This window comes from Sapajus apella, unplaced genomic scaffold (assembly GCF_009761245.1).
Source record: "Sapajus apella isolate SASKATOON/1434 unplaced genomic scaffold, GSC_monkey_1.0 scaffold13, whole genome shotgun sequence".
Lineage (NCBI taxonomy): Eukaryota > Metazoa > Chordata > Mammalia > Primates > Cebidae > Sapajus > Sapajus apella.
Window position 1 is genome coordinate 28,105,706 of NW_022436953.1, and position 24,196 is coordinate 28,129,901.

Genomic DNA, 24,196 nt, shown 5'->3' on the forward strand with positions numbered 1-24,196 from the left:
CGAGACCGAATCAGAATCCATGTGACAAAACAGAAAATCAGGCCAGTTGCTCAGTCTCCCCTTGGAAACAAAAAGCAAACTGCACGGGGGTCACCTCTAGGAGGTAATATTCCTAGCAGACATGGGTTCGAGGTCCCGCGCCTCAGTCCCTGTCTACAGCTGCTTCGGGGCTATTTTCAAAAAGGTAGATCTTTTTGTTTCATCATGATTTTCACAAGCTATTAGGGGGAAAAAAAATCATTTGAAAAGATTCTGTTTTCTGAGTTATGTAGGGGAGGCAGGCAGGAAGGAAAGAATATGTTGAAAGGAAGAAAACTGATTTACATTTTACATTTTTGGTCAAGGCTCTAGAGTTAAAATAAACATTCTAAATGGTGTTCTGAGGACGCCCACCTAGGACTTCATCCACGACGTCCAAGGAAACACACGCCATAAATTCCACCTGGCACATGCTGTGGAGAAAACCACCTACCATCATTTTCCCTTTCCTGCACTTGGAAATAGATTCTTCCCTACAAGCAAGCGGAATTCCCAACTGTATTTTCTGATATGAGAGACTAAATCTGTTTTTGAAACAGAGAGTTCTGAGGGATTTCAACATCTTGCATTGTTTAACCCACAAGTATGCAAACACACACATTTTCGTCTCCACGGAGGGTAATCCCTGCCTCTGATACCGCGTGCGGACCCGTGACAGGTACGTTTCCACATGATCACGCCCTTCGAAATGCAGGATGCACACTTTACGGCCAGCATTTGATGGAACATTCCCGCCTTCTCCAAAGCTCCCTAGTGTGAAGTAGAGAAAAGACCACCCCTTGTGAGCTCAAGGCTGCAGCCTGTTTCTCTAAGAAACAGCTGAGTTTTACCATCATAAAGGGAAATCCACAAATCAACCTGACCTCAAATCTGGCCTGATATACAAATCTGATTAACCTAAGAGAAGCCGTGTCAACTGGCTACAGTGCTAAGGCCTTCTGGTTTGGTGGGGTGTGGGGGTGTGTGTGTGTCCTGGCAAGTGAGGACTTACCATCCTATGTTCAACCTTCTACACCCCCCTCCCCACACCTCCCCCGCAGTCCCCAGGCAGGGCAGGCGGGGAGGATGTATTACTTGGTTCTGGTGCAAGCATGGTGGACACGATGATGGGCGCCCCCGTGCGCCGGGCCACCTTCTGGTACGGTGAGTGAGGTGTGTGGAGGCTCTGGCTGGCTGGCGGCAGGGTGGATGGTCCCGGGGGGACACCCAGCTTCCGCAAGACCTGGGGGCTGCCGTGTGGGCTGGGCAGTGGAGAGGCGGCCACGTTGCGCTCCCTCTTCAGCAGTTCCATGGGCACCGTGTATGCTGTGGAGTAGGCTGTTCTGGGGCCTGGGTGAAGGGGGTTCGAGGGGCCCGGGTTAGTCAAGGCCACCCCTGCCTGCAGGGGATACGTGGGGCTCAGACGCGCTGTCAGGGCACAAGGGGTGGGAGAGCTGTACCCGGAGTTGGAGGGGAAGTGGGGGGCATGGGTGCCCACGCCAGGGGCGGAATAGGTGGCCGTCGTCTCCAGGAGGTGCTGGGAGGGTGCGCTGGAGGGGCGGCGAGCCGGGTCTCCAGCTCGGGGGGATGCTGTCTGCAGGGGACCCGCAGGCTGGGGCTGCAGGGCCGCAGTGCCAAGAGAAGCCAAGTCACCATGGAGCAGTTCACTTCGGTGGCTGAAGCTGCTGGACCGTGCCCGGGGCAGGGAGCCCACCCGGTCCTGCCTCCGCAGCTGCATTTCAGTCCTGCAGCTGCTGGCCAGGCGGCTCAGAACACGAGCCTGGCCCAGGTTGGGTGCGACAGACTTGATGTCTGCGTCCTCCAGGGTGGCCAGGACGGCCGGGGAGTCAAAACCTTGCTGCAGTAAGGCTGCCAGCGTGGCCTCCGCCAGCCCCTCTGCTCGTAGGAAGGCCAGGAACTCGGGGGGCATGGTCCTCTTGCCGCCAGGACCCTGGAACGCAGACAGGTCAGCGTCATAAGTCTCATAAACCATCTTGGATGGCATGCCTTCCCGGGCGGGCCCGTAGCCTCGATTCAGGGCCCCGGGGGCCACCCCTGTGCTGCCCTCAGAGGCAGCAGCTGAACTGGGGTCCACCACCAGGCACGTCGGGGCCACCTGTCTGGCAGGGGCAGGGTCAATGGGTCTTTCACTGATGTTGCTGAAGATCTGGCTCTGGGGGTAGGCGGGCGCCTCCGCCCCATACCTGGTGTTGGGCTGCTCTCCTCCATACCGCCTGGGGGACGCGGCCCTGCTTGGTGTCCGCTGCGCCTGAGGGATCATTTTACCTCTAGGATCCTGGTATGGGTGACCGGTGTCCTGCAGTGCGGGTGACCGGCCCTGCATGTGATCCCATGACGTTCTGCTGCCAAGCACTGCATAGCTGGGCACTGGCCGGCTAACTCCTGGGTCCGGGTAGAAGGGAGGCTCTTTGGGCATCCTAGAAGCTCCAGATGGGTCATTGTAGTAATCCCGGGGCAGCAGGGGGCTGCGGCCAGACATCACTGCCTGTCTGCTGTCGTAGAAGGTAAAGTCAGGAGTAGACCCCTTTCTTGCAGCCACTGAGTTATAAACGGCCTCTCGGTACAGGTAGGGCTCGGCGGCCCCGGGCAGGGCAGCGTCCTGTGGTCGGTGGTTTGGCTCGAACCAAGCCCCCTCTGCTGTGCCATACGTCATAGAGCTTCTCCTCCCCAGAGGCTGCAGGCACTCAGCGTTCTCCCAGGAGCCCTCGTACCACCCGGCAGCATCCCAGCTCTGAGAACGACCAATATTTATATGCCTGCTGGGAACTGGCATTGGAAAAAAAATGACTGCGGACGAGGCAGAGGAGAAGCTTTTCTTTATAAATCTTCAATTACATACATCAAAAACAGAACTGGCTGTGTGCTAACCCTTCTGAGATGGCAGGGACAACCAACTGGGGTTTTCTGTTTCAAAGCATGGCTTAAATTATTAATCCTCCGAAACCTTAGTAGACAAAACAGAAGACTCACGGTAACTTTGCCTCACTCCCCAAAGGTAGCCCGAGAGGTCTGTTCCTTACAGCTCAGTCCCAGAGAGGAGGACGTCCCCAGCCTGCCAGGTCCCCCTTCCTGGCCAGAGTGCTCACATGGACCGGGGCTCTCTCAGCATGCGGATTAGGAGCTAAATAAAACCCCTAAAGCTTTGTTCCATGTGACATCTCGTTAGACTGATAAAGCCGGCGCTGGCTCCATCGAGACTTCCTAGACCGTAACTGGGAATTACTTTCACACCGAGGCTTGGGTTTCTACTCCCTCTTCCGCACCAGGGTACTTTTAGGACGAACACTCCCTCCCCGTCTGGAAGGGGCTACTCCCACCTCTGTCACTGATTCCTGAGAGGTAACAGAAGCAAAATAGGGCCGCTTCAGTGTCAGCTCATTCTTAATCCGCCGCGATGAAACGTTAATCCACGACACACAGCTAAACGCAAATGAAATGTGGATCAACAGAAAAAGGTCCACACATGTTCCCAGTCCATGATGTCTAACCCAAAAGAGAGGCTAGCTCTGAAACCTGATGCTTTGATAATCATGAAATCTGGCTTTGAGATGACTCTTTGGTTGTGAATCAAACGGGTTCCAGCGCTCCAGCCCAAATGCATTCTTTACCTTATTACTGAGAAACACAGATCCGTTCATACTGCTGGGGGAAAAAGGGCATGTGTAATCTAGAATTTAAAATGACTGCAACAGAGGTCACAGGAAAAGGAGGATGGGTGACTAAACCTTATCACTGCAAAGCAAACTGGGAAGTGGCTACATCTGAATATCTCACCTTTTAGGCATGTCAGAAAGAAAAGCCTAATTCCAGCAGGCTTAGATCCTGCAGATGATTTTCCGTATTCACATGGATTAAGCTGTTTCAGTCCACAAAGGACTTCAGGCGCAACAATGCAAAGAACAGCAGTTATTTAGATAAAGGAGCGCTCCAAAGTATGAAGACATTTCCTTAAACATCTAGAACAGTCCCAGGGAAGCAACGTCCTGGACTAAAGCGGTAGGTTCCAGTGATGCAACTGTAGGGTTCTCATGACAAAGAAATCGCCACCAAAATAAAAGCCAGCGATTAGGACGCTGCAAAGACTGTCCACTGAAAGCATTTTAAAATGAGACACTATGCATACGGGCAAGCATTAAACCCAAGAGTGCTGTGCGCTCACCCACATCTCTTTCAATCTAGCATTCTAGAATTTTCTAAGGAGCAACACCCACCTTTATTTTTATTTTTTTTTTTGAGATGGAGTTTCGCTCTTGTTGCCCAGACTGGAGTGCAACGGCACAGTCTCAGCTTACTGCAACCTCCACCTCCTGGGTTCAAGCGATTCTCCTGCCTCAGTCTCCCGAGTAGGTGGGATCACAGGTGAGTGCCACCAGGTCCAGCTATTTTTGTATTTTTAGTAGAGAGGGGGTTCTGCCACATTGGCCAGGCTGGTTTGAACTCCTGACCTCAGGTGATCCACCCACCTTGGACCCCGAAACGCTGGGATGACAGGTGTGCGCCACTGCACCGGCCCACGCTTCAGTATTAAGTCGTCTTGCCAATTTCTTTCCTCTCCTTGTTGTCAGGAACAACATGGCATCGTGTGGTGTTAGCACTATGCGACCCCACTCATGGTGCAGGCACACCCCTCAAAGATGGGGGAATGACCTTGGAGCCTTCCAGGAAAATCCTCCATGCCAAGTCTTTCTGGAACAGGGTAGGTAGCTCTGCTGACTCACCTCAGCTTCAGCTTAGCAAGTTCTTAAATGGAAACAGGGCTCTATAAAAGAATATTTACCTGCCAACTCCTAAGAAACCAGTAATGATTCTTAAGAGGTTCCTAAGCTGGTGTCTGAGGAGGGACCATGGAGCAGGGCGGATTGCTTTGGGGCGGCGTCAGCCTCCCATTGAACCAGGAGGCCCAGCTTCCATTTCTATCAACTTCCAACTCGTTCTGCTTGGAAACCACCCAAACTCACACAGCCTTGGCTCTGAGACTTGACAAATATTACGACAGATGTTTTCCCGTGCCAGGTAAAAACACCTGTAACTGGAGTCACACCTTTGCAAACACTCTGGTTACACACATACACACACACACACACCCACACTACAGTCTTTTAGAAAGAACTGCTTTTCTGAAAAATTCTCATGTTGACTAAAACTGAGATGAGACCAGTTTCTGAAAGAGTAACACATCTCACGGGCTTAATTTTTTAATTTTGCCCAGACCCTCACTATAGAATTTATGTCAAGTAAAAATAAGGTAATTGTAGAACATAAAAATCATCTCCTGAAAATTAAGAAAGACAACCCATGCTCTCTTACAGACAAAATGAACCCAAGGAAAAGCCGGTTGTGTAGAATAACCTAACAGCCACATCCGGGTGGGAGGCGATGTCCGCCCAAAGCCACTTCCAAAGTCCCTACGAGACACAAGGTGTCAATTACAACAACAGAGACCCACAGAGATCAGACAATTCCAGAGATGGTTCCAGACAGTTCCAGAAGGGCTGGGAAGAGAGGCCAGGATGGGGGTGATCGGGGGTACCCTCTGACACAGCAGTCTTTGGACAAACTGCCAACAAGCGTCTTGTGTTTCCATTGGAATAATCATGCAGGAAACTGCTTGAAATGAGTGGGAAAACACGACCCTGGGGTCTAATTCTCACTTTTATAGAAAAACAAGATCAGGTGGGATCAGTGAATCTGAAGGTCATTTGGCTCAATGGCATGTCCCTCTTAGCTGTGTTGTCACCTGCACCCACTTGGTGGCCTGCCAGGTCTGTCTCAAGGCCTTCTCAGGGGACAGCTCATTCTCAGGCAGCAGCCAACCCCAACCCAAACTTAGGGAACGGCTTCCCCAGGAGGTCCAGCACCTGCCTGGGCTTCCTTTCCCTGGTCCTGCTTCTGCCAATGCGAAGGGCCAGGGCAGCTCTGAAGGTGACAGTGGAAATAAGATCTCAGGAGGCTCTTCGGTGCCTGCTGCATCCCAGGACGGAGCCACCACAGTGCCCTCTGCGTCTACCACAGCCAGCACCTCCCTAGGGAGGCTGTGGAGGTTGGTGGGTTACAGTTTTCTGGGAGACACAGGATACAAAGTCCAGCCTATGGCATACCCACTTCCTGTTTTTAAATGTGGCATGCCTGTCATCCCAGGGCTTTGGGAGACTGAGGGGGGCAGGTCACCTGATGTCAGGTGTTGGGAGACAGCCTGGTCAACATGGCAAAACCCCAACTCTACTAAAAATACAAAAATTAGCCAGGCATGGTGGCTCATGCCTGTAATCCCAGTTACTTGGGAGGCTGAGGCAGGAGAATCGCTGGAACCCAGGAGGCGGAAGTTGCCGTGAGTGGAGACTGCACCACTGCACTCCAGCAAACAGAAAGTCTGGTTGGGTTTCAAAGCAGCTTTCATCTAAACCGCACAAGCACACAGCAAAAATGAGCAAAACTGCAGATGTCGTTTCAGTTCTCACAGGGGCCGGGCGGCACCAAGTGTCCTTGGTTGCACACCAATTTCTAGGCCTGGAGCGCAGAGGCTTGGGCACCAGAACAACGCTACAAAGGAAGTCAGGAGAGCGACATGGAGGGTCCGCACCAACCCAGCCCTTTCCAGATTAGCCAGATCCTAAGAAGTCCCAGCCCTCATGTCCTCATATGTAGCCACGGGAAGTGAAAACAAAGGCTTGCACATGCTTCTGACTCAAGACTATATTGTAAAGCTTCCTGAGAACTACATTATGGAAATCAGTATGATTGCCACTCATTATGGGGTTAAAATATAAAAAAAAGCAACCCCACTCTCTTGCACGGCCCATTTTGAAAGTGTCTGTGGAGCCAAAGTGTGCCTGGGACCCCAGCTCGGATGCAGGACAGGCCTCACCCTGGGTCACGTCGGGATTCCCATTTCTAGCAATGGAACACAGTCAGCCTCAGAGGCTCAATGAACACAGTAGGCACTCAATGAACACCATCCCTTCTCTTTAGCAGCTTTTCCTGCAGATTCCCAAAGTTTCCACCTCACCGACACGGTGCCCCCGCCCACCCCATCACACTCCACGGTTAGAGGTCTCCTTGGCCGTCCTGGGATCGACTGGAAGGTTCCAGGACTTCTTCCTTCCACTGGCTTTGTCAACGCTGCTCGCCAGCCCTCCCCCATGAAGCTTTCTCAGTCCCATTCTGTCACTGTGTCCTTAGTCTAAAAAATCTGCCACTTCTTAAGATGAGAAAAGCACTCTAAAAATAATCCAGGGAATGCACGTGGCCGCTGAGCCCCTGAGCTGCCAGCGCTGCCCCTCCCACACGGTGCGGGCTCCCTCCATTCACCACAGGCTTTGCATTTCGCTTGACACCCAGGCTGTAAATCAAACTGTCCAGTATGACTCAATGGTGATGGACGGCGCTTGGCCTCAGGAGGTGTACGGTGTCATAGGGGAAAACGACAGAGACATGTACATGGTCCCCAGAAGCCCCTCCCCACAACCACTTCAGCTCTCTGAGCCTGAGCCCACATCAAAGCCCAAACAGCCCCGTTTGCAAGCATGGGCATGGTGAGCACTAAGTTAGGCTAAGTACCCACCTCCCCAAATACAAATGGCGGCCTGACAGGGACCTGCCTCACCTCAGCCTGCCCGTGGACACTCAGCACATGGGCCTCGATGGTACAGTCAGCCTTCCTTAGAACATGGAAGAACTGACTCTCCACCTCACTCCAAAGTCTTGGGAAGATCCGCTTCACCTAACCCAGGCTGCAAATGGGAAGGGAGGGACCCTCCTGGCACACACATCTCTGCAACCAGAACACAGAAAACAAAACCCTCTGGTGAGGGGAAACAGACTGGAGGGACAGGGAGGGTGGGATCCTGCTGTGCCCAGGTGCGTGACACCCAGAGCGCTCTCCCCTCTCTCCTGGCGTCTTCACAGCCCAGCTGGGGTGCTCAGCCAGGGTCCTACTGGATGTGGAAGGGCTCAGAAAGGCACTTGAGGTCACTCCATAGACAGAGATGAGACAGAGACAGAACACCCTCGAGAGCTCACGCCAAGGCGCCTGAGCCTTAGAAGCAACAGAGCCAATCAGAAAGGAGCCTCATTTCACAGCTTACCACTGTATGTTCTGGAAAAAGAGAGGGCAAGAAGATGGCAGCAAATTGCATCTTGGGGTTCCAGTTCAGTCGCCCCAAATACCTGCCAATTAGGTTGAGCTGTGTGAAGAGCGCAGCCCATCCTCTGCATTCATGCAGGCTGCCGTCTGCTGCCGCCTGGCTACCCCAGGGCCTCCTGCAAACATGAAGACTACTCTATGCACTGCTCCTCCAGAGGCACTGACTGGCCTGAAACCAGAGACGTTCTTTCCCCAAAGGTGCCGGGGTCAAGAGGACACGCACTAAGGGTAACGTCTGAGGTGGCCAGGCCCAGCAGCTCTGGGAGCTGTGGGAGCTTTGAACTCAATCATCGATGGAGACCGGGCACCACCTACCAGGGGGTGGCGGGGGGGGGGGTGGGGCGCAGGAGCTGAAAACCGCAGCCACAAACCCAAGCCAGAAGACAGTGATGAACTCCAAATCCCAGCCACTGACTCTAATCGCATGACACATCCCTGGCCCCCGAAGCAAAAGCAAAGCGACCTTAACATGTTGCTTTAGAAAAAGGTGGCGAATATGGAGATATCTGCCCATCACCAAACTGACCGGTGCAAAGAGATGCTGACATTTGTGCTTGGGAGATGAGTAACAACTGAGAAGTACAACACTGAACCGGATTCGCAGCTGCAGAAAGGCAGGGCAGTCTATGAACCCCACCGCAGTCGGCGGAGGAGCAGGTGGGGTTGGGGGTTCCTTGGGGAGGGGTCCCCACCCTGAGTTTCTCTTAAAGCCAGGGACAGTAAAGGCAAATGTGAACTTTTACCCCTTGCAAATAACGGCACTTTTGCCGGTGAAGCTCTGCCTTCGCTGTTTCCTGAGCCTTTACTTTCGAGTAAGATTGTTGGGTACGTTCATTTGTGCTTTGGAGTTTTAAGGCATGTCTAGTTGACTATTGTATATTTACATAGCTAATGTAATTATAGCTAATCACATAATTGCTGGAAATGTGCATAATTGCCTGATCCCAACATATAATTATAATGTATAGCAACACTATAAATCTCATTTTAAAAATCCACATTTTGGGGCTATTTAAAGTTATTTATTAGAGCTATTTGTGGACTTCCTATAGGCAGGCTTCAACTGTTTCTTTAGAAAGAGCTCAAAGTGCTTTAAAAAACAAACAAAAACAAAACAAGTCCTGATTTTAGAATTCGTTTTTACAAAGATAGGTGAAACAAAACAGCTACCCAGAACAAAAACAAATACCATCTCAAACACCAAGCACAACAATTTGTCAATACTCTGTGGAAAGAGAAAGTCACCCGCCTAGCCGGGAGGCTCTGCTCTGGTGGGGATCCTCCCCACACCCCCCAGCCAGCCCTGCCTGGACTTCCGTGACCCGGTGACCTGCAGGCGCCTGTCTTTGTTCTTTATACATGCTGGGATCATGAATGAACGTTCTTGGGGGCAGGTTCCACTGAGATGTGCTTCCACAATGGCAAGTTCAACCCCCTGAGAAGAGCAGAAGAGCTTGTGACACAGAAGAAGGCACTGCAGAAGCTCCCTCCCGCCTTTCCCCTGGCATCTTCTCCAACTTCCCATCTTCCTCTGTGACGAAGATGATGCGGAATGAGACTCCCGGAATGTCTGTCTATGTGTTTCACAGAAACCAGCTTGTCTCCTTTTCCCCACGTCCATCCAACCAGCTTAATCTCCTCCTTCCTTTCATTCTCTGTGGTCGTGAGAACATTCCAGAGGTGAGGAACGTTTTATGAGATTGTTTATTTAAGAGGAGGTACCTATTATTTTCGCAGAGGAAATGGAGAAGCATCCTCCCTGAGTCATGTTACGAGAGGACTAATCACAGCTCAGCCGGGATCATCCTTGGAACCATTTTCCACGTCTCTAACACATTCGAACAAAATGCAGTAAAACGAAACGTGCTTTTTTTCAAGTTGCAATATCAATAGCCACAGGAAAGGAGGGTGTTTACGGACGGATTCTACCATAACCCACAAGAAGCTCCTCTAACAAAATGTCACCAACAACAGCCACTGTGGTTTATTAAGTTCTGCGAACCCAGGGCACTTCCAGATGCTCCTCTGGGTTCCCTCTACAACGCTAAACGGTTGTGAGCTAGCCCTCATTTCCAACCAACAAATGTCCGGGGCAGACCAACGAGCTGTGGCATAGCGCAGTAAGGTAGGGACTAACACCTTCTGGCTGTTGCCGTTTACAACGTCAATTATGCCAGTAAAAGAAACTATAGGAAAATCTAAGTTAAACTTGAAAATGAGGGGACCACCGTCTTATTCTGATCAGCCTACGATATGACAGGGCTCCTTCATAATCATTCTGACATGGTATTCTAGGACTGTTTGATAGTAAGGCATCAGAAAAAGAAGAACAAATTATAAATATCAAACTGAAAGAGTTACATTAAAAAAATTAAAATCTGGCTTTTCCGTCAGCTAGACAGACCATTATTCCAACTGATTTGCCTGGAGTCCCAAAGACTGGCCGTGTCCTGCTCTCTGTGTAGAGACAGAGCCTGGCGGGGTGAATTCCCACGGTAGATTCTGGGCATACAGAGTGATCAAGCTCCATGCCACTTTTTCTTGCTTTGAAAGTTTCAAGGAGGAAGGGGCTGGACAGGCCTTAGAAGGCAGGGAAAGGTTCTAGAATTTTCTGTGCAGGGGTGATGCTCAGATTCCACCGGAATACCTGGAGTGGGACCCTGGAGAGGCCTGCCTGAATCCAGCCTGGGACCCCACGACCAGGACCTGATATTGGGGTTGTGTAGCAGGTGGGAGGGAATGAGTGTGAAGGAGTTAGTGATTCTAGACATGGACAGCCAGAAGACAAAGTTCCTACAAGCCTGGAAGCAGCCGGGTAACCACAGCAGAGCATGGCAGCTTCGTGAATCATTTAGAAAGAAAATAAACTTAAGGGACGCAAAGAAATCCTTGGGTCAGGTGTAGGCAGTGGGGAGGGAGAACAGATAGTCTGACAGGCTCTCTGTGTATCAGTACAGAACATTCTACAAGTAGTTCAGGTTGACAGGAGAGAGACATGGTGAGAATTCAAAGCTAGAGGGAGTGTGTGTGTGTGTGTGTGTGTGTGTGTGTGTGTGTGTGTGTGTTAGATGTTCAAGGCCCTCACGTGGAAGAAAGAGCTGAATCCAAGGAGCTGATATAAGAGAAGGACAAACAGAAAAAAACAAAACGGACTGCCCAGGTTCCCGGGTGCAAACTGCCCACTGCTCAGCACCTCTCTGGCAGCACCTGTGAAATAGGTGCCACCCATCCTCACCCGTAACAGATGCCACAAGGACTGAGTCAGCTTATACACGGGAGGAGCACTAACAAAGCACCTCGAAGCAACTGTTAGTACTTCATGAGATGCCCCGGGAGCTGACACACAGGTGACCCACACGCCTGTCTGCGTTGATCGTGGTTACTGGGAACTCTGCACGTGGACCTGGAACACTATGCACAGAGCAGGCGACACACACTGAACATTTCCTATTACACATGAACGGGGTGGGAAGGCTGGTGAACCACCCTTCACCAACACCTGCCTGGATGGGACAGAGGGTCTGCAAGTGACAATGGCTTTGCCCAAGTCAGGTTTATACAACCCTGGAAATGCAGACAGGAAACGATACTGGCTCCTCGATTCCATTCTAGTCTCTGATGCAACACCCCTAGAGAATCCGGGGGGAAGGGGGTGGAATCAGCCCCAGAGGCATTCCTCGTACTAACCTTGGAAAGCTGAGTCACGAGGGCTTTCCAGAAGCAAGTCCTCAGTAACCACAATCAAGCAGCTTTACACTGGAAAGAGTAAATTTTACAACTCCCCATTCAATCTGGTGAACCCATATTGTGGAATATTCGACAAATCAATGGGGCCTGGGCTCTTCAGTATGTCCAGTGTCCTTGAAAGTCAGCCGGGCTCGGTGGCTCACACCTGTAATCCCAGCACTTTGGGAGGCTGAGGCGGGCAGATCACAAGGTCAAGAGATCAAGACCATCCTGGCCAACATGGTGAAACCCTGTCTCTACTAAAAGTACAAAAAATCGCTGGGTGTGGTGGTGGGTGCCTGTAATCCCAGGTACTTGGGAGGCTGAAGCAGGAGAATTGCTTGAACCCAGGAGGAGGTGGAGGGTGCAGTGAGCCGAGATTACGCTACTGCACTCCAGTCTGGTGAGTCTGGTGACAGTGAGACTCCATCTCAAAAAAAAAAAACCAAACCCAAAAAACCTCACACAGGCCAGAGGAGTATTTTAGATTAAGGAGACTAGAAAGATAGAATAACTGAACACCATGTGTGATCCTGGCCCGTTGCACAGGCAGAGATGTGGGGAAATGTGAACATGCAGCTCCTATTGGACAATCCTGTAGTGAGGTTAAACTTCTGGGTTGATTCTGGCATTGTGAGCATGTAGGACACTGGATAAAAGGTGACACATGCCACAGGTATTCCAGAACAAACTGCTGCCTCTGCATTTTTGTTGTTGTTGTTGTTTGAGACAGAGTCACATTTTGTCGCCAGGTACCAGGCTGGAGGGCAGTGGCCTGATCTTGGCTCACTGCAACCTCCGCCTCCCGGGTTCAAGCAATTCTCCTGCCTCAGCCTCCCAAGTAGCTGGGACTATAGGCGTGTGCCATCATGCCCAGCTGATTTTTCTAATTTTAGTAGAGACGGCCACCATGTTGGTCAGGATGGTCTCAATCTCTTGACCTCATGATCCGCCCGCCTCAGCCTCCCAAAGTGCTGGGATGATACGCGTGAGCCACCGTGCCCGGCCTGCCTCTGCATTTTTTCAGATGGTTGTGGAAAAAAAATCCATCATCCACTCACACACGTGTCCATTTATATGTATACCTCTATCTCCCCTCAAAGAAATCGTATCAACTGGAAAATGGAATGGAAGAGGCTGTTCACCGTGCTGTCCTACAGCCTCTCTGTAGTTTCTCGCAATTTGTGAATGTTTACTTTCAAAAACCCCTTTAATGCCAAACTCCTTATATTGAACCCCAGGAATGTCAGCGCTTTTGTGATCTGGCAGCACAGAGTTCTGTGGGGGCATGGAGTCAATCAGCAGAACGTCTTTCATGTCCCCACCCTGTATGGCTACAGTCACATCTCTTATAGGACAGACAATTCCATACGGGCAGCTGCAGGGGAAGGCCTGTGAGTTGCGTACTCCTGTCTGCGAACTGGCAGGTCAGCTACTGCTTGTGCAGGAAGGCATGCAGAGGGGGCTGCGGGCCACCTCCGGTTCCCTCTGAGAGCCATCCCGCAGGGAGGTACCAGCGGTCACCCTGAGCAAACAGCAGCCCTGTAGCACTGACCCCAAACCCAAATTCACATGTTGGTTTCTTATCACCCGCCAGCTGGGAGAGCACAGAGCTGCATCAACACGTCAGAGTGTGTCCCCAGGTTTCCATTCAATTTTAACTATGTTTATTTTTCCTTTCATGAATAGAACACTTCCAGACATTTCCAAAGATACCAGGGATGTGAACACACCACAAGGGGCAACGCTGGGTTTTTCAGGAATATCATGGAAATCATTCCTGAAAATATCTTAATCCAAAAACAGATAAAGTCCTGAGATTTCAGGAAGTGAAAAAAAAGATGATCCTAATCAGCATCATTTTTCATATGCAAAAGAACCTAAGGTACACGGAAGACAGGGACCTCAGGGCCATGAGACCAGCCCTGAAACTGGGCTCCTTGTCTCCACCCCACCCCAGAAGCCAGGCCTCATCCCACTTGAAGGCCAGGCCCACGGCTAAGGACACCCAGCAGTGGGGGCCGGAGCTGTGCAGTGCTGGAATCGGAGGAGGGGCTCTGGCTTGAGGGTGGCAGCGTCATTCAAGGGAGCAGCCTGTGAGGATGAGTGAGGACCACATATGTTCAGTAGAACCGCCAAACGCTCTTACCTTCACAAATTCTGTCCAATCGCTGTCTCTTGACTTTGTGCTTATCCACAAGGGCCATTCTTTATGGAACTTTGCAACTCTCAGATCAAAAGGCAAAGCAGTCCTCTAAGAACTTAGGGGAACTCGCAGGAGTCTGCGTGCATGACGCCGCTATGAACCCTGAAACAAGGAGAAAAGAGTCCTTACTCTCTGGAGACCCTCTGGGCACAGGACAACAGCTCACTGGGCACTTAACTGCTACGTTCTCTAAGGGAACCTGCCATCTGGGCACATGGGACTTGCTCTCTTCCCCAACACTGGGTATGGAGGTTGCCGCAAGCCCATCTCAGCTGTCTCCTGCCTCCTCCCTCATCGTAGGAAGCAAGTGAATGCACACGAGACAACTGTCAGTTATTTCCGAAAGCAGCAAATTCCAAGAGATCTCTTGCTTTTAACTTCAGGGCTATACCGCCAATTCACTGACCAATTTGAAGTGTACTAAACTCTGTTCCAGTGCCAGAGACCAAGTGACAGCCAGCTGGACCTGCCCTCGTTTCTGTGAATCACACGAAGGGTGCCGAGTGACAGGGGCAGGCCCCGTGGGGGCATGAGGGACTCTGCCAAGGGAGTTACAACAATGCTTTCCAGAGCAGCCGGGCGGGGGTCAGAGGGCAAAGCCACAGCTCAGCACAACACAAAACCCTGACCCTATCACTCGAGTACGTGGGTGGGGAGCCCCAGGAGCCTCTAACCAATGTTTGTCCAGCGCCACCTTCCTGAATCTTCCTTGCAGCTAGAGGGAACTTTGGTCAGCACCAGCAAGGGCAGGGGGCCCTTGATACTTGGCCCCAACTATACCCGCTGAAGTACTTCTTAGTGTCAGAATCTAAGCATCCCCATGACGTTTCAGGCAGACACGAGGCAGATGGAGGAGGCAAGAAAGGGTCTCCCATGTGGTTTGGGGAATGTGGGATTCTCAAGAGGGAATCCCAACTATGGCCTGGGGAAGAGGAGCTGCCGCCCATCCTCCTGGAAGGGTCAGGATCTGAGCACTTTGGAAGCCTCTGTCACCAGTGTGCCAGGTAAGGTCCAGATCACTAATTGCTGTCCCCAACATCTCAGCTTTTGAGTCACTGCACTGAAACTGCATTCTTTCCATCGATTAAAGGAGGCTTAATGAATCTTGGCCAGGCGCGGTGGCTCACGCCCGTAATCCCAGCACTTTGGGAGATTGAGGCGGGCAGATCACCCGAGGTCAGGAGTGTGAAACCAGACTGGCCAACATGGTGAAACCCCATCTCTAGTCTCAACTACTCGGGAGGCTGAGGCAGGAGCATCATTTGAATCTGGGAAGTGGAGGCTGCAGTGAGCTGAGGTCACACCACTGCACTCCAGCCTTGGTGACAGATCAAGACTCTGTCCATAAAAAAAAAAAAAAAAAAAAAAGGCTTGAAGAATCTCAGTTAGGAAACACAACATTTGAGACCCACTCTACTGTCTTCTGTATTGTTTTTATCAAGGAATACAATCAAATCAGTCTAATTTAAGAACACCACAACCACCATATATACACACACGGAGAAAAAGGGGTTCTCAGTGATCCAGCAAAAAGAAAGAGGAGGATAGGAGGCAAAAGTGAGGCCCAAGAGGCAGAAATGAGGATGGTGATGTACGGTTATCAGTTATGCAGAACGTTCAGAGCTGCTTTATCAGAAGGTCGGACTGCAGGTCTACCAGGTTTCTGTAAGTTAATGGCTAATTTCCCAGCAACGAGGCTGAAAAGGCATCCTAAAGATTTATGGCGATAATTATGCGATCTTCAATAAAAGAGCTAGGAAAAAGCACAATTTCCAATCACATAAATAATTAATGTAACATCCCAGAGATACCAACCCTTTCAAAGACTGGGAAGTTCCCCCAAAACATGGAATGACCATATACATCAGGCAGGAGATGACGGCCATCCTCGAATGTATGGGGTTACCCTTGAGCAGGTCCATGTGGACATACCTTAAAAACTGGTTTTGCCAGTGCTGGCTTTTTTATTTTTGGGGAAGCAGGGTATGCTCTTTCACCAGGCTGGAATGCAGGGGCACGGCTCAGGCTCTCTGTAGCCTCAACCTCCCAGCCTCAAGCAATCCTCCCACCTCAGCCTCCCTAACAGGTGGTACTGCCAACACTCCTGGCTAATTTTTGTATTTCTTGGAGAGATGGGGTTTCGCCATCTCTTGTATTCCTGTTGCCCAGGCTGGTCTCAAACTCCTGAGCTCAAGCGACCCACCCACCTCATCCTCCCAAAGTGCTGGGATTACCGGCATGAGGTACTGTGTCTGGCCAGTGCTGGGCTTTTTGAAAGGCAACCTTTCACACAAAAGGAGAGCCCCTAACTGTAGACAACTTGAGAGTTATTGGAGGGGGGTGGGGAGGGGCAAAACCTGTCCATTTGAGCTTTTGTCCACCCCGACCCACAAGTGGTTCTAGGTGAGGCTGACCAGGGACGCTGGGGCCAGCACTGGTCATTTGCTCAGGCCCAAGCTCTGGCAGCCAAACTGCTGTCTGGCCCCTCCTTGACTCTGTTGCAAAACCAGAATTCCACGTCAGCTGCATCATCCAAGGGGGAAAGAGAATTAATTAGTTAATTTTTGTGAAGACCTCAGAGATGAAAAATGACAGCATTATAATCTGAGGCAAGACGGGTTTCACACCCTCCTCCCCCAATCCCCGAGTGAGGCGTAATCATTCTTTTTGCTTTCCTTTGAATTTTAATTTGTATAATTAGATGGCTTCCTGAAAAATTGATAAGTAGAATTTCAATCATGCAATCAAAGGAAAGACAAGCCATCAGCTTCCACAAATGCGGTATTCAACTATTAAAAAAAAAAAAGAGGCTGACTCCCATGTCTGGCTTTTTTTGGGGGGGAGGTGAGGGAAGGGGGGTCATCCTCTGTTCTGGCCCTTCTGTGGGTTCGTTTTTGCACACCACGGCCAGTGGCACCCACTTGTGATTAGGGATGGCCATCTTGGCTTCCAGAGGTCTGGGCAGTGACCATCCATTCATGTAGCCTCACTCACCTCCCCCAGTATTTCCTTTGCAACAAGAATGTATGAAATGTGACATTTTCCTTCTTAGCCCTCCCAAGAAGCAAGCTATTTACCAGGACTTAATTAACATAACCATCTTCCAATGACAGCCACAAGCCCTCCTTCCAGCTGAGCTGTGCACAGCTGCCTCCAGCTGGTCTCCATGCGAAGCCAGCCAGCATCCCTGGTTTGCAGCATCCCCGGTTTGACACTGGCTCTAGGCTCCCGGACATCCTCACAGCTCTCTTGCCTCTGCCTTTAATCTAAACCAGTCTCCACTCAGAAATCCATCTTTTTCCCCCCCATAAACAACAATATAGGCACAAAAAGGAAGAAAAAAAGGAGGGAAAATGTGTTTCACTATTCCACTTCTGCTGAAATTGTTCCTCAAACCATGCTAGTGGTGGGCTTGTGGGTGGGGATGGCAGTCTAGACCCTCCTTGTGGAATGACCTTGGATGAGCTGTTCTGGAGACTCAGGCTAGCTTGTTTGTAGAACGGGATGTCACTTTGAAGTCCCAAGGTGGCAGTGAGGACCAACCAGAGAGAATGTGCACAGAAACACTTGGTGGGAGCCTGCAGGTCTCTGAGAGCTGCTCTTGCCTTTCCCCTCACACCCACTTGCACACTAACTCCAGCAGGGAACAATCACTGCCCTCCGACTGAGGCTGGGAGGTAAACCTCTGTGAAGTTCAAGGGCAACAGGAAAGCCGTATCTTCTCAAAAAGGAAGAACCGTGCCTGAAGCCAAACCTCACAAGGAGAAACACTGCCTTCTCCCAAAAGATAAGTATGGGAGTCACAGGCCAAACCCAACGAAAGATCAGAAACATGGACCTTAAATTTTATTTGCTTGAAGTGAGGGCTGTGATCTAGGGCTGAAACGTTTGGTGTCGGGCAATTCAACTCATTTCCCAAGATGAATGAGGCTTGGGAAGATACTTGGTTTCCACAGAGGACAGGTGTGGAAGAAAATTTGCTCTGTGGAGATGTCACAGAGAATGTAAGATTTCTGAAGAAATGAGAACAGAAAGGAAAAATGGCACATTTTACAACCCCTTGCTTGGCTATCAAACTAATACATCCAGAATCAAGGGCAGGGGAAGGGGAAGGTTCCCCTCATCAACCACAGCCTAAAATCTGGGCAGGTTAATTTTACTCAATGACATCACCAGCTCCTTGCCGCCATCATGAGGCTCTCTACCAAGCCGCCCTGAGGTTATACAGCACAAAAACCCAGTCCACCGACTCAGTTCTATAGACCGTCTGGATCTCTTGATTCCACTTCCCAGTCTTCATCAAGATCAGGCAGCTGAAGGGATTGATAGAGTGGGTGCATGTCTTTGACAGTGCCTTTCAAAATGAAAATTCTTCCAAATCTAGTTAAACATGATGATAGCTTTCAATTCCTTCAAGGAAATCTACTTAAACATTCTGTTGTCAAAGGCAGACCGAGTTTCACAATATGCTCACAGATTAATATCATCGTAGTTAAGCAAGTCCTGCCAGAGTTCCCTGACTGTGTCCCTGGAGAACTCCGATTTCACTGCTGAGCGTGAGTGGGGCGTGGATTTCACATTCGAGAGGTTGAGGTGATCCAGTGCAAGAAGAAAAGATTCCCCGCTACCCGACAGCAGCATCCGAGCACGAGGTCCTCCACCCTTCTGAGCCTGGGATCCCAAAACACACGACTCTCTCCTGGAAAACTTCCTTCCCCGTGGCCTAGAGGGCTTCTCAGTGCACCCACAGGCTCATCTGGGGGCCGGTGTGACTGCTGTGCCACGGGGTGGAGGCAGCAACGGTCTAGGCAGCAGCGGCACCGGCGCTGGCACACACAGCCAAGGGTCCTGCTGGGGCGGTGCCATCGGCACAGCTGTGGATTCAGTTAACGGCGCCTTGAGAATGCCAGCCCCACAATGACATCTGCCCAGAAAACCCTCTGACTTTTCATCCGGAGTTAACAGAGCCACACACAGGTGCTCAGGCCCCCTCAAAACAGCTCATTCTGTAAGTTCTAGAAGCCAAACATGGTCAACAGGTGCCTTTCGTAAAGAAATAGCTGGGTAGACTCTTCTGAACAGGTGATAGGCATTTTATTTTGTAAACTACACTTGAAAAAAACTACTGAAAGCCAGATATAAGCAGGGCGCGGTGGCGTGTGCCTGTAGCCTCCCTCCTCGGAAGGCGGAGACAGGCGGCTTTCTTGAGGCTGTAGTGTGCCACGATCGCACCTGGGAATAAAGCCACCGCAGTCCAGCCTGGGCAACACGGCGGGACCCTGTCTCAGACTTAACACAATTGCACAAGCAGAACAAAATCAATATCCGAAAGATCAGTGGATCAAAAAGCACTGGCCCAGCCTTTGATTAATGGCAACCGTAACACAACTAATAAAAAAATTTCTAAGACTGTGCTTTAAGGACGGAAATGAAGCTTTTTGAGAAAATCGGGGTAGGAAATGAGCTGAATGGAGCCGATTTTCAGAATGGCTGCTATGGACCGAATGCTTGTGTACCCTAAAATTCTTCCATATTGAATGCTGAATTCGTGAATGTTGAAACCCTACTTCCCACAGTGATGTATCTGGATTCGTGAGGCTCCGCCCTTGGGAACAAGATTAGTACCCAGTTCCATAGTACCCAGCAGATGATCTCGCCGCCCCACGCGAGGATACAGCCAGGAAGGCTGCAAGCAGCAAGCGGGTCCTCGCCAGGTCCTGGGTCTGCCACAGCGTTGGTTCTACACTTTCCAGGCTCCAGAACTTCGAGAAATAAAGCCACTCCGTCTATGGTATTTTTCTTACAGCAGCCTGAACTAAGACGACAGCAGAAAGTGACTATTGCTTCCTGATTATTTATTCATTTTTGCAAATTTAGTTTTGTGTTTTTGGGTTTTTAAAAGGGTATTTGGCTTTCTATACACTACCAATAAAATGGTGTACAGAAAATCTCCCTCTCCAAGAGACCTCACACCCCATGTCCTTACGGTAACTAGCAGGACCCTTTCTTTTCTTTACTTTTTTTTTGAGACAGATTCTCACTTTGTTGCCTAGGAAATGTTGGCTCACTGCAACCTCTACTTCCTGGGTTCAGGCTATTCTCCTGCCTCAGCCTCCCAAGTAGCTGGGATTACAGGCACACCCCACCAAGCCCTGTGAATTTTTGTATTTTTAGTAGATACAGGGTTTCACCATGTTGGCCAGGCTGGTCCTGAACTCCTGACCTCAGGTGATCCACCTGCCTCAGCCTCCCAAAGTGCTGGGATTTCAGGCATGAGCCACAGCCACCAGCCACGACCCTTTCTAATATACACATTGAAGCTTCACTCTGGTTCCACCATCAAAGAAAGATTGGGAAGCTCATCTTTCCCCAGGGAGCACCCAGCCGCCCAAACCCAGGGTGATTTGGGTCACACCCTGGTCACATGCCGTCCATCAGTTCCAAAGGCCCCACGCTCTAATTCCCCAGGGCTGATGCAATGCAGGAAACCCAGCTATGGCCAATACAGCGCTACAACCCACTTCCAACACCCCAAGGCTAGGTATGCTGCAGAAGTCACAAGTGCTTGGGTTTTTAAAAACTGATACGTGGCTTCCATGGTCTATTACGGTGCACTAGTGCACTCCCATACCAACCACTGAAATATCTGTGCCAGAACGGATAATCACACGGAAGCAACTGGATTAAGAAAACATAAAAAATACACTCAATTTAGGGCAGGTCAAATGCTGCTGTCAGAGTATTTTAGAATTTGGATATGAGGGAGCAGTGTGGTGGCTCATGCCTGTATTCCTAGCACTCTGGGAGGCAGATAACATGAAGTCAGGAGTTAGAGACCAGCCTGGCCAAAATGGTGAAAGCCCATCTCTACTGAAAATGCAAAAAATTAGCCGGGCGTGGTGGTGCACGCCTATAATCCCAGCTACTGGGGAGACTAAGGCATGAGAATCGCTTGAATCCAGGAGGTAGAAGTTGTGTGGTCAGCCGATATCCCGCCACTGCACTCCAGCTTGGGTGACAGAATGAGACTGTCAGAAATGTACACAGCAAGTCTCTGCATGTGGAGCCAGTGGCAGGAGAGGGCACACTATGAGACCCTGGCTGCCACACAGAAGGAGGTGAGCACATCGGAAATCCAGGCTTTTGCTTGGCCAACAAAGCCCAGCAAATCCTCCTGCTTTGGTTAAGTGTTGTCAGCGCACGAAAATACATTTCCTGATGTTAAATGCAAGACTCCAGGATTCTAAATATTTTCACTCACTAAAAGCTATAATCAAGAACAGAAGATCTGAGCAGAAAGAATTCGTGATTTTCCTAATTGGTTGTTTGATTTGTGTCATAATGGAAATTAAGTGTTGGTCTTTGTGTGCTGAAGAAAACGAATCGTTCCTGTGTTTAGGATTTTCACACATTTTAAAAGCACTTGTCTGTCTTCCAAATACGCCTTAAAAATAAACAGTATATTCGTTTTATCGTAATGTGCTATTTAATAACAAAGGCTAAGCAAAAAAATAAAAAATAAAAAGGGATCAAAAAAGCAAACAAACTAAATGACACCTCTTATTCCTGTCTGTTTAGACTAAGGAGTCAGGAACGCAGATTAATTTTTCCCTTTCCAGTTTTCTAACTCTTTCCCACTCTGCCATGAAAACTGGATCTGGAGCTGAGAAGTCTGACTGAACAGAGAAAAAAAACTTAGTGACCTCAAATTCTACACAGACAGAAGTGGTTCTGCCCTGACCTGAAAACTCATCTTTTGTTACCATACAGTGTGCAAGTAGTGATTCCAGAATGTTTACACCTGAACGGCATGCAGGTTCTCATGTCAGGCACGCAGAAAGGCACTGGGCCATGGGAAGTAAGGCCATTCGGGTAGGCACTCCTGTGCCCCAAAACTCACCGAGGGCAAAATCTGCAGCCTGTGATACAACTGAGCACACACAATGCATTTGCTGTGTCCAGCGCTGCGTAAAAGCACAGGGACTACGAGTTTTGAGCCTGAGCACTTGCAAAGGCAGGAGCCACCAGGCTACACTTCTTGGAGAGGTATCTGGAGGTCTATGCTAAACCTATGCCAAACTTCATAAAATATATTTGACTAGGTATTCAACTATCAACTATAATTATATTATAGAACACTATATGTTGTATGTATCATCTATGATATAAAAAATTTTCACTGAGACAATTTTAAAGACTGCTGTCTTAGTACATGAAATGAGGGAAGATTTAATCCTCTTAAGGTAATTTATGTAGGTTACACTTAACACATATGAATTGCCCTTTTATTTAAACATCAAATAAAGGCAATTATAAGAATTAGCTACTTATCAAACAAATTGCAATGATGAGATATGAATTTGTAAAAAATCTTCAGACTAGATTTGTAAGATGTTTGCCTCTGGAATTTGCCATGGAGAGGCCTGGAATCCCGATTCTGTGGGGGCTCTACTGTGCTTAGGGGAACACAACTGGCCTCCTGAGATCCCAGCCCACGTATCTCTTGACACTGGAGGGTCCAGAATTCTTGTGTAAGGACAGGCTCTCTGCAGCCTCTGCTTGCTCTCAAAACCAATGGAAACCACTCACGTGGGCTGACCTGTTCCTGGGAGCTGGCCCAGCCCAAGGCCTGGCATCCAGCGATGGGGCCCTCTGGCCGGCAGAGGGCACTGCACACCCTGCATGGTCTTCCAGAGACTACAGAGTCAGCCTCCTGGCCGTGAGTCATTATCCTCATTTCTATTCCCACTTGGGGTCTACCAGCATCTGGAGAAAATCATATCAGCTGCCCCCGGAAGGGAAGGTCTCGGCCCATGGATGAGACGCTGCATTTCCCCGAAAATTCCGGATGTGAAAGACAGAAGGTCTCGCCCTTCCTGCAGCAGATGCTTAGTTCCTAGGAGCATGACATGCCAGGGAAAGGGAACGCAGCACCAGCCCGGACCTGTTGTGTATCTCTTGGGATGCCAGCGGGGGTCCGACCTTCACAGCTGAGTGACTTGAGGTACAGGCCAAGCAGGCTTCGGGTCCCTGACCCAAGGGAGCCAGGGGCTGCCCTAAAAAAATGATTTTTTCCATTATGCCCAGTGATATCAAGCAGTCACCGTGCTAAAAAATGGAAGCAACCTGGCAGGGGCGGAACATCCATGGAGAGGAGGGCGCTAGGGAGGGGCTGGCTAGGCTGGGTGGCTCCGAAAAGGCCCTCCAGCTTTCCATGACAAATGACGGCTTCTGAGGCACTATGCACACCTGATCAACAGGTGACTGCTCGGTTTCACTCAACACCAGGATCAACTTGCTGGCAGACAAGCATGATCTCAAAATAGACATTTTTTTCCTGGTAGACGCTAATTTAGAAAGGAAACTGGGGAAAGGGGCATTTTTTTCCAACCTTCCTCAGGAATTGATTGTGGTCAGAATGCACATTAATGTGCTCTCTCGCCTCAGTTTGCCCACCTGACCCTCCCCCCACCCCACACACGTGCTCTCTCTCGCCTCAATTTGCCCATGTGACACAACACACACAGACACACACACCCCTACCTTTCACCAAGTTCTAAGAGGCTGGCCACCTCTTCTCCATACTGGCAGGGCACCTGACAGTCTCTGGCTGGAGAGGAATGGGAGGGGCTGGTGTAGCCCACTAATGCCCTGGTTCGGGAGGCACATGTGCCTAATTCAGTCTGACCTTCACACGACACTTTTTTTACCATCCACAGCTGTCACGGCAGCAGGACGCCACTGGATGACGCAGCATCTGCTTGGCCTGACTTGGCAGAGGTTACCTTTGGACAGACCCCACACACCTGCAGATCCTGGGGAGTCCCCACCTGAGCTCCAGTGCCACCTCCCCCAGGCAGCCTCCAGGATGTGCCTCTCCACTTCTTCATGGTTCTGATGTCACAAACACCTCAGAAGCCTGCTCTAAATAACACTTAGTGGGACTTGCTTTCACTGCCTGCACGACGTTCCTCTGTACAACTCACTTCAGTGTGGAACACCCAGCAAGGAACATGGGCTACCTGGCGGCCAAGGAGATGTGGCGACCTGCAGGCGCAGTCCAAGATGGTGGAAAGGGGCGT

General features: G+C 50.2%; 1 protein-coding gene and 1 long non-coding RNA gene across 10 annotated transcripts in view; one reads left to right on the forward strand and one right to left on the reverse strand.

The window, feature by feature from the left end:
* The window catches only part of CTBP2 (C-terminal binding protein 2), a 171,675-nt gene that overhangs the window by 35,247 nt on the left and 112,232 nt on the right, over positions 1-24,196 (reverse strand). For 5 of the 9 annotated variants that reach the window (XM_032281960.1, XM_032281962.1, XM_032281961.1 and 2 more), the window contains exon 3: positions 14,058-14,216. The exons of 2 other annotated variants lie outside the window; for them this stretch is intronic. In XM_032281960.1, coding sequence (XP_032137851.1) covers positions 14,058-14,115 — 58 coding nt within the window. In that variant the 5' untranslated portion in view covers positions 14,116-14,216. Of the gene's footprint in view, positions 1-1,113; positions 2,813-14,057; positions 14,217-24,196 lie in introns of those variants that run through there. 2 more of the 9 variants (XM_032281956.1, XM_032281955.1) reach the window with 2 other exon arrangements.
* Positions 759-23,115, forward strand: LOC116554102. Its single transcript, XR_004270049.1, has 3 exons — positions 759-841; positions 9,000-9,002; positions 23,105-23,115. It is a non-coding gene; the product is annotated as an uncharacterized LOC116554102 (long non-coding RNA).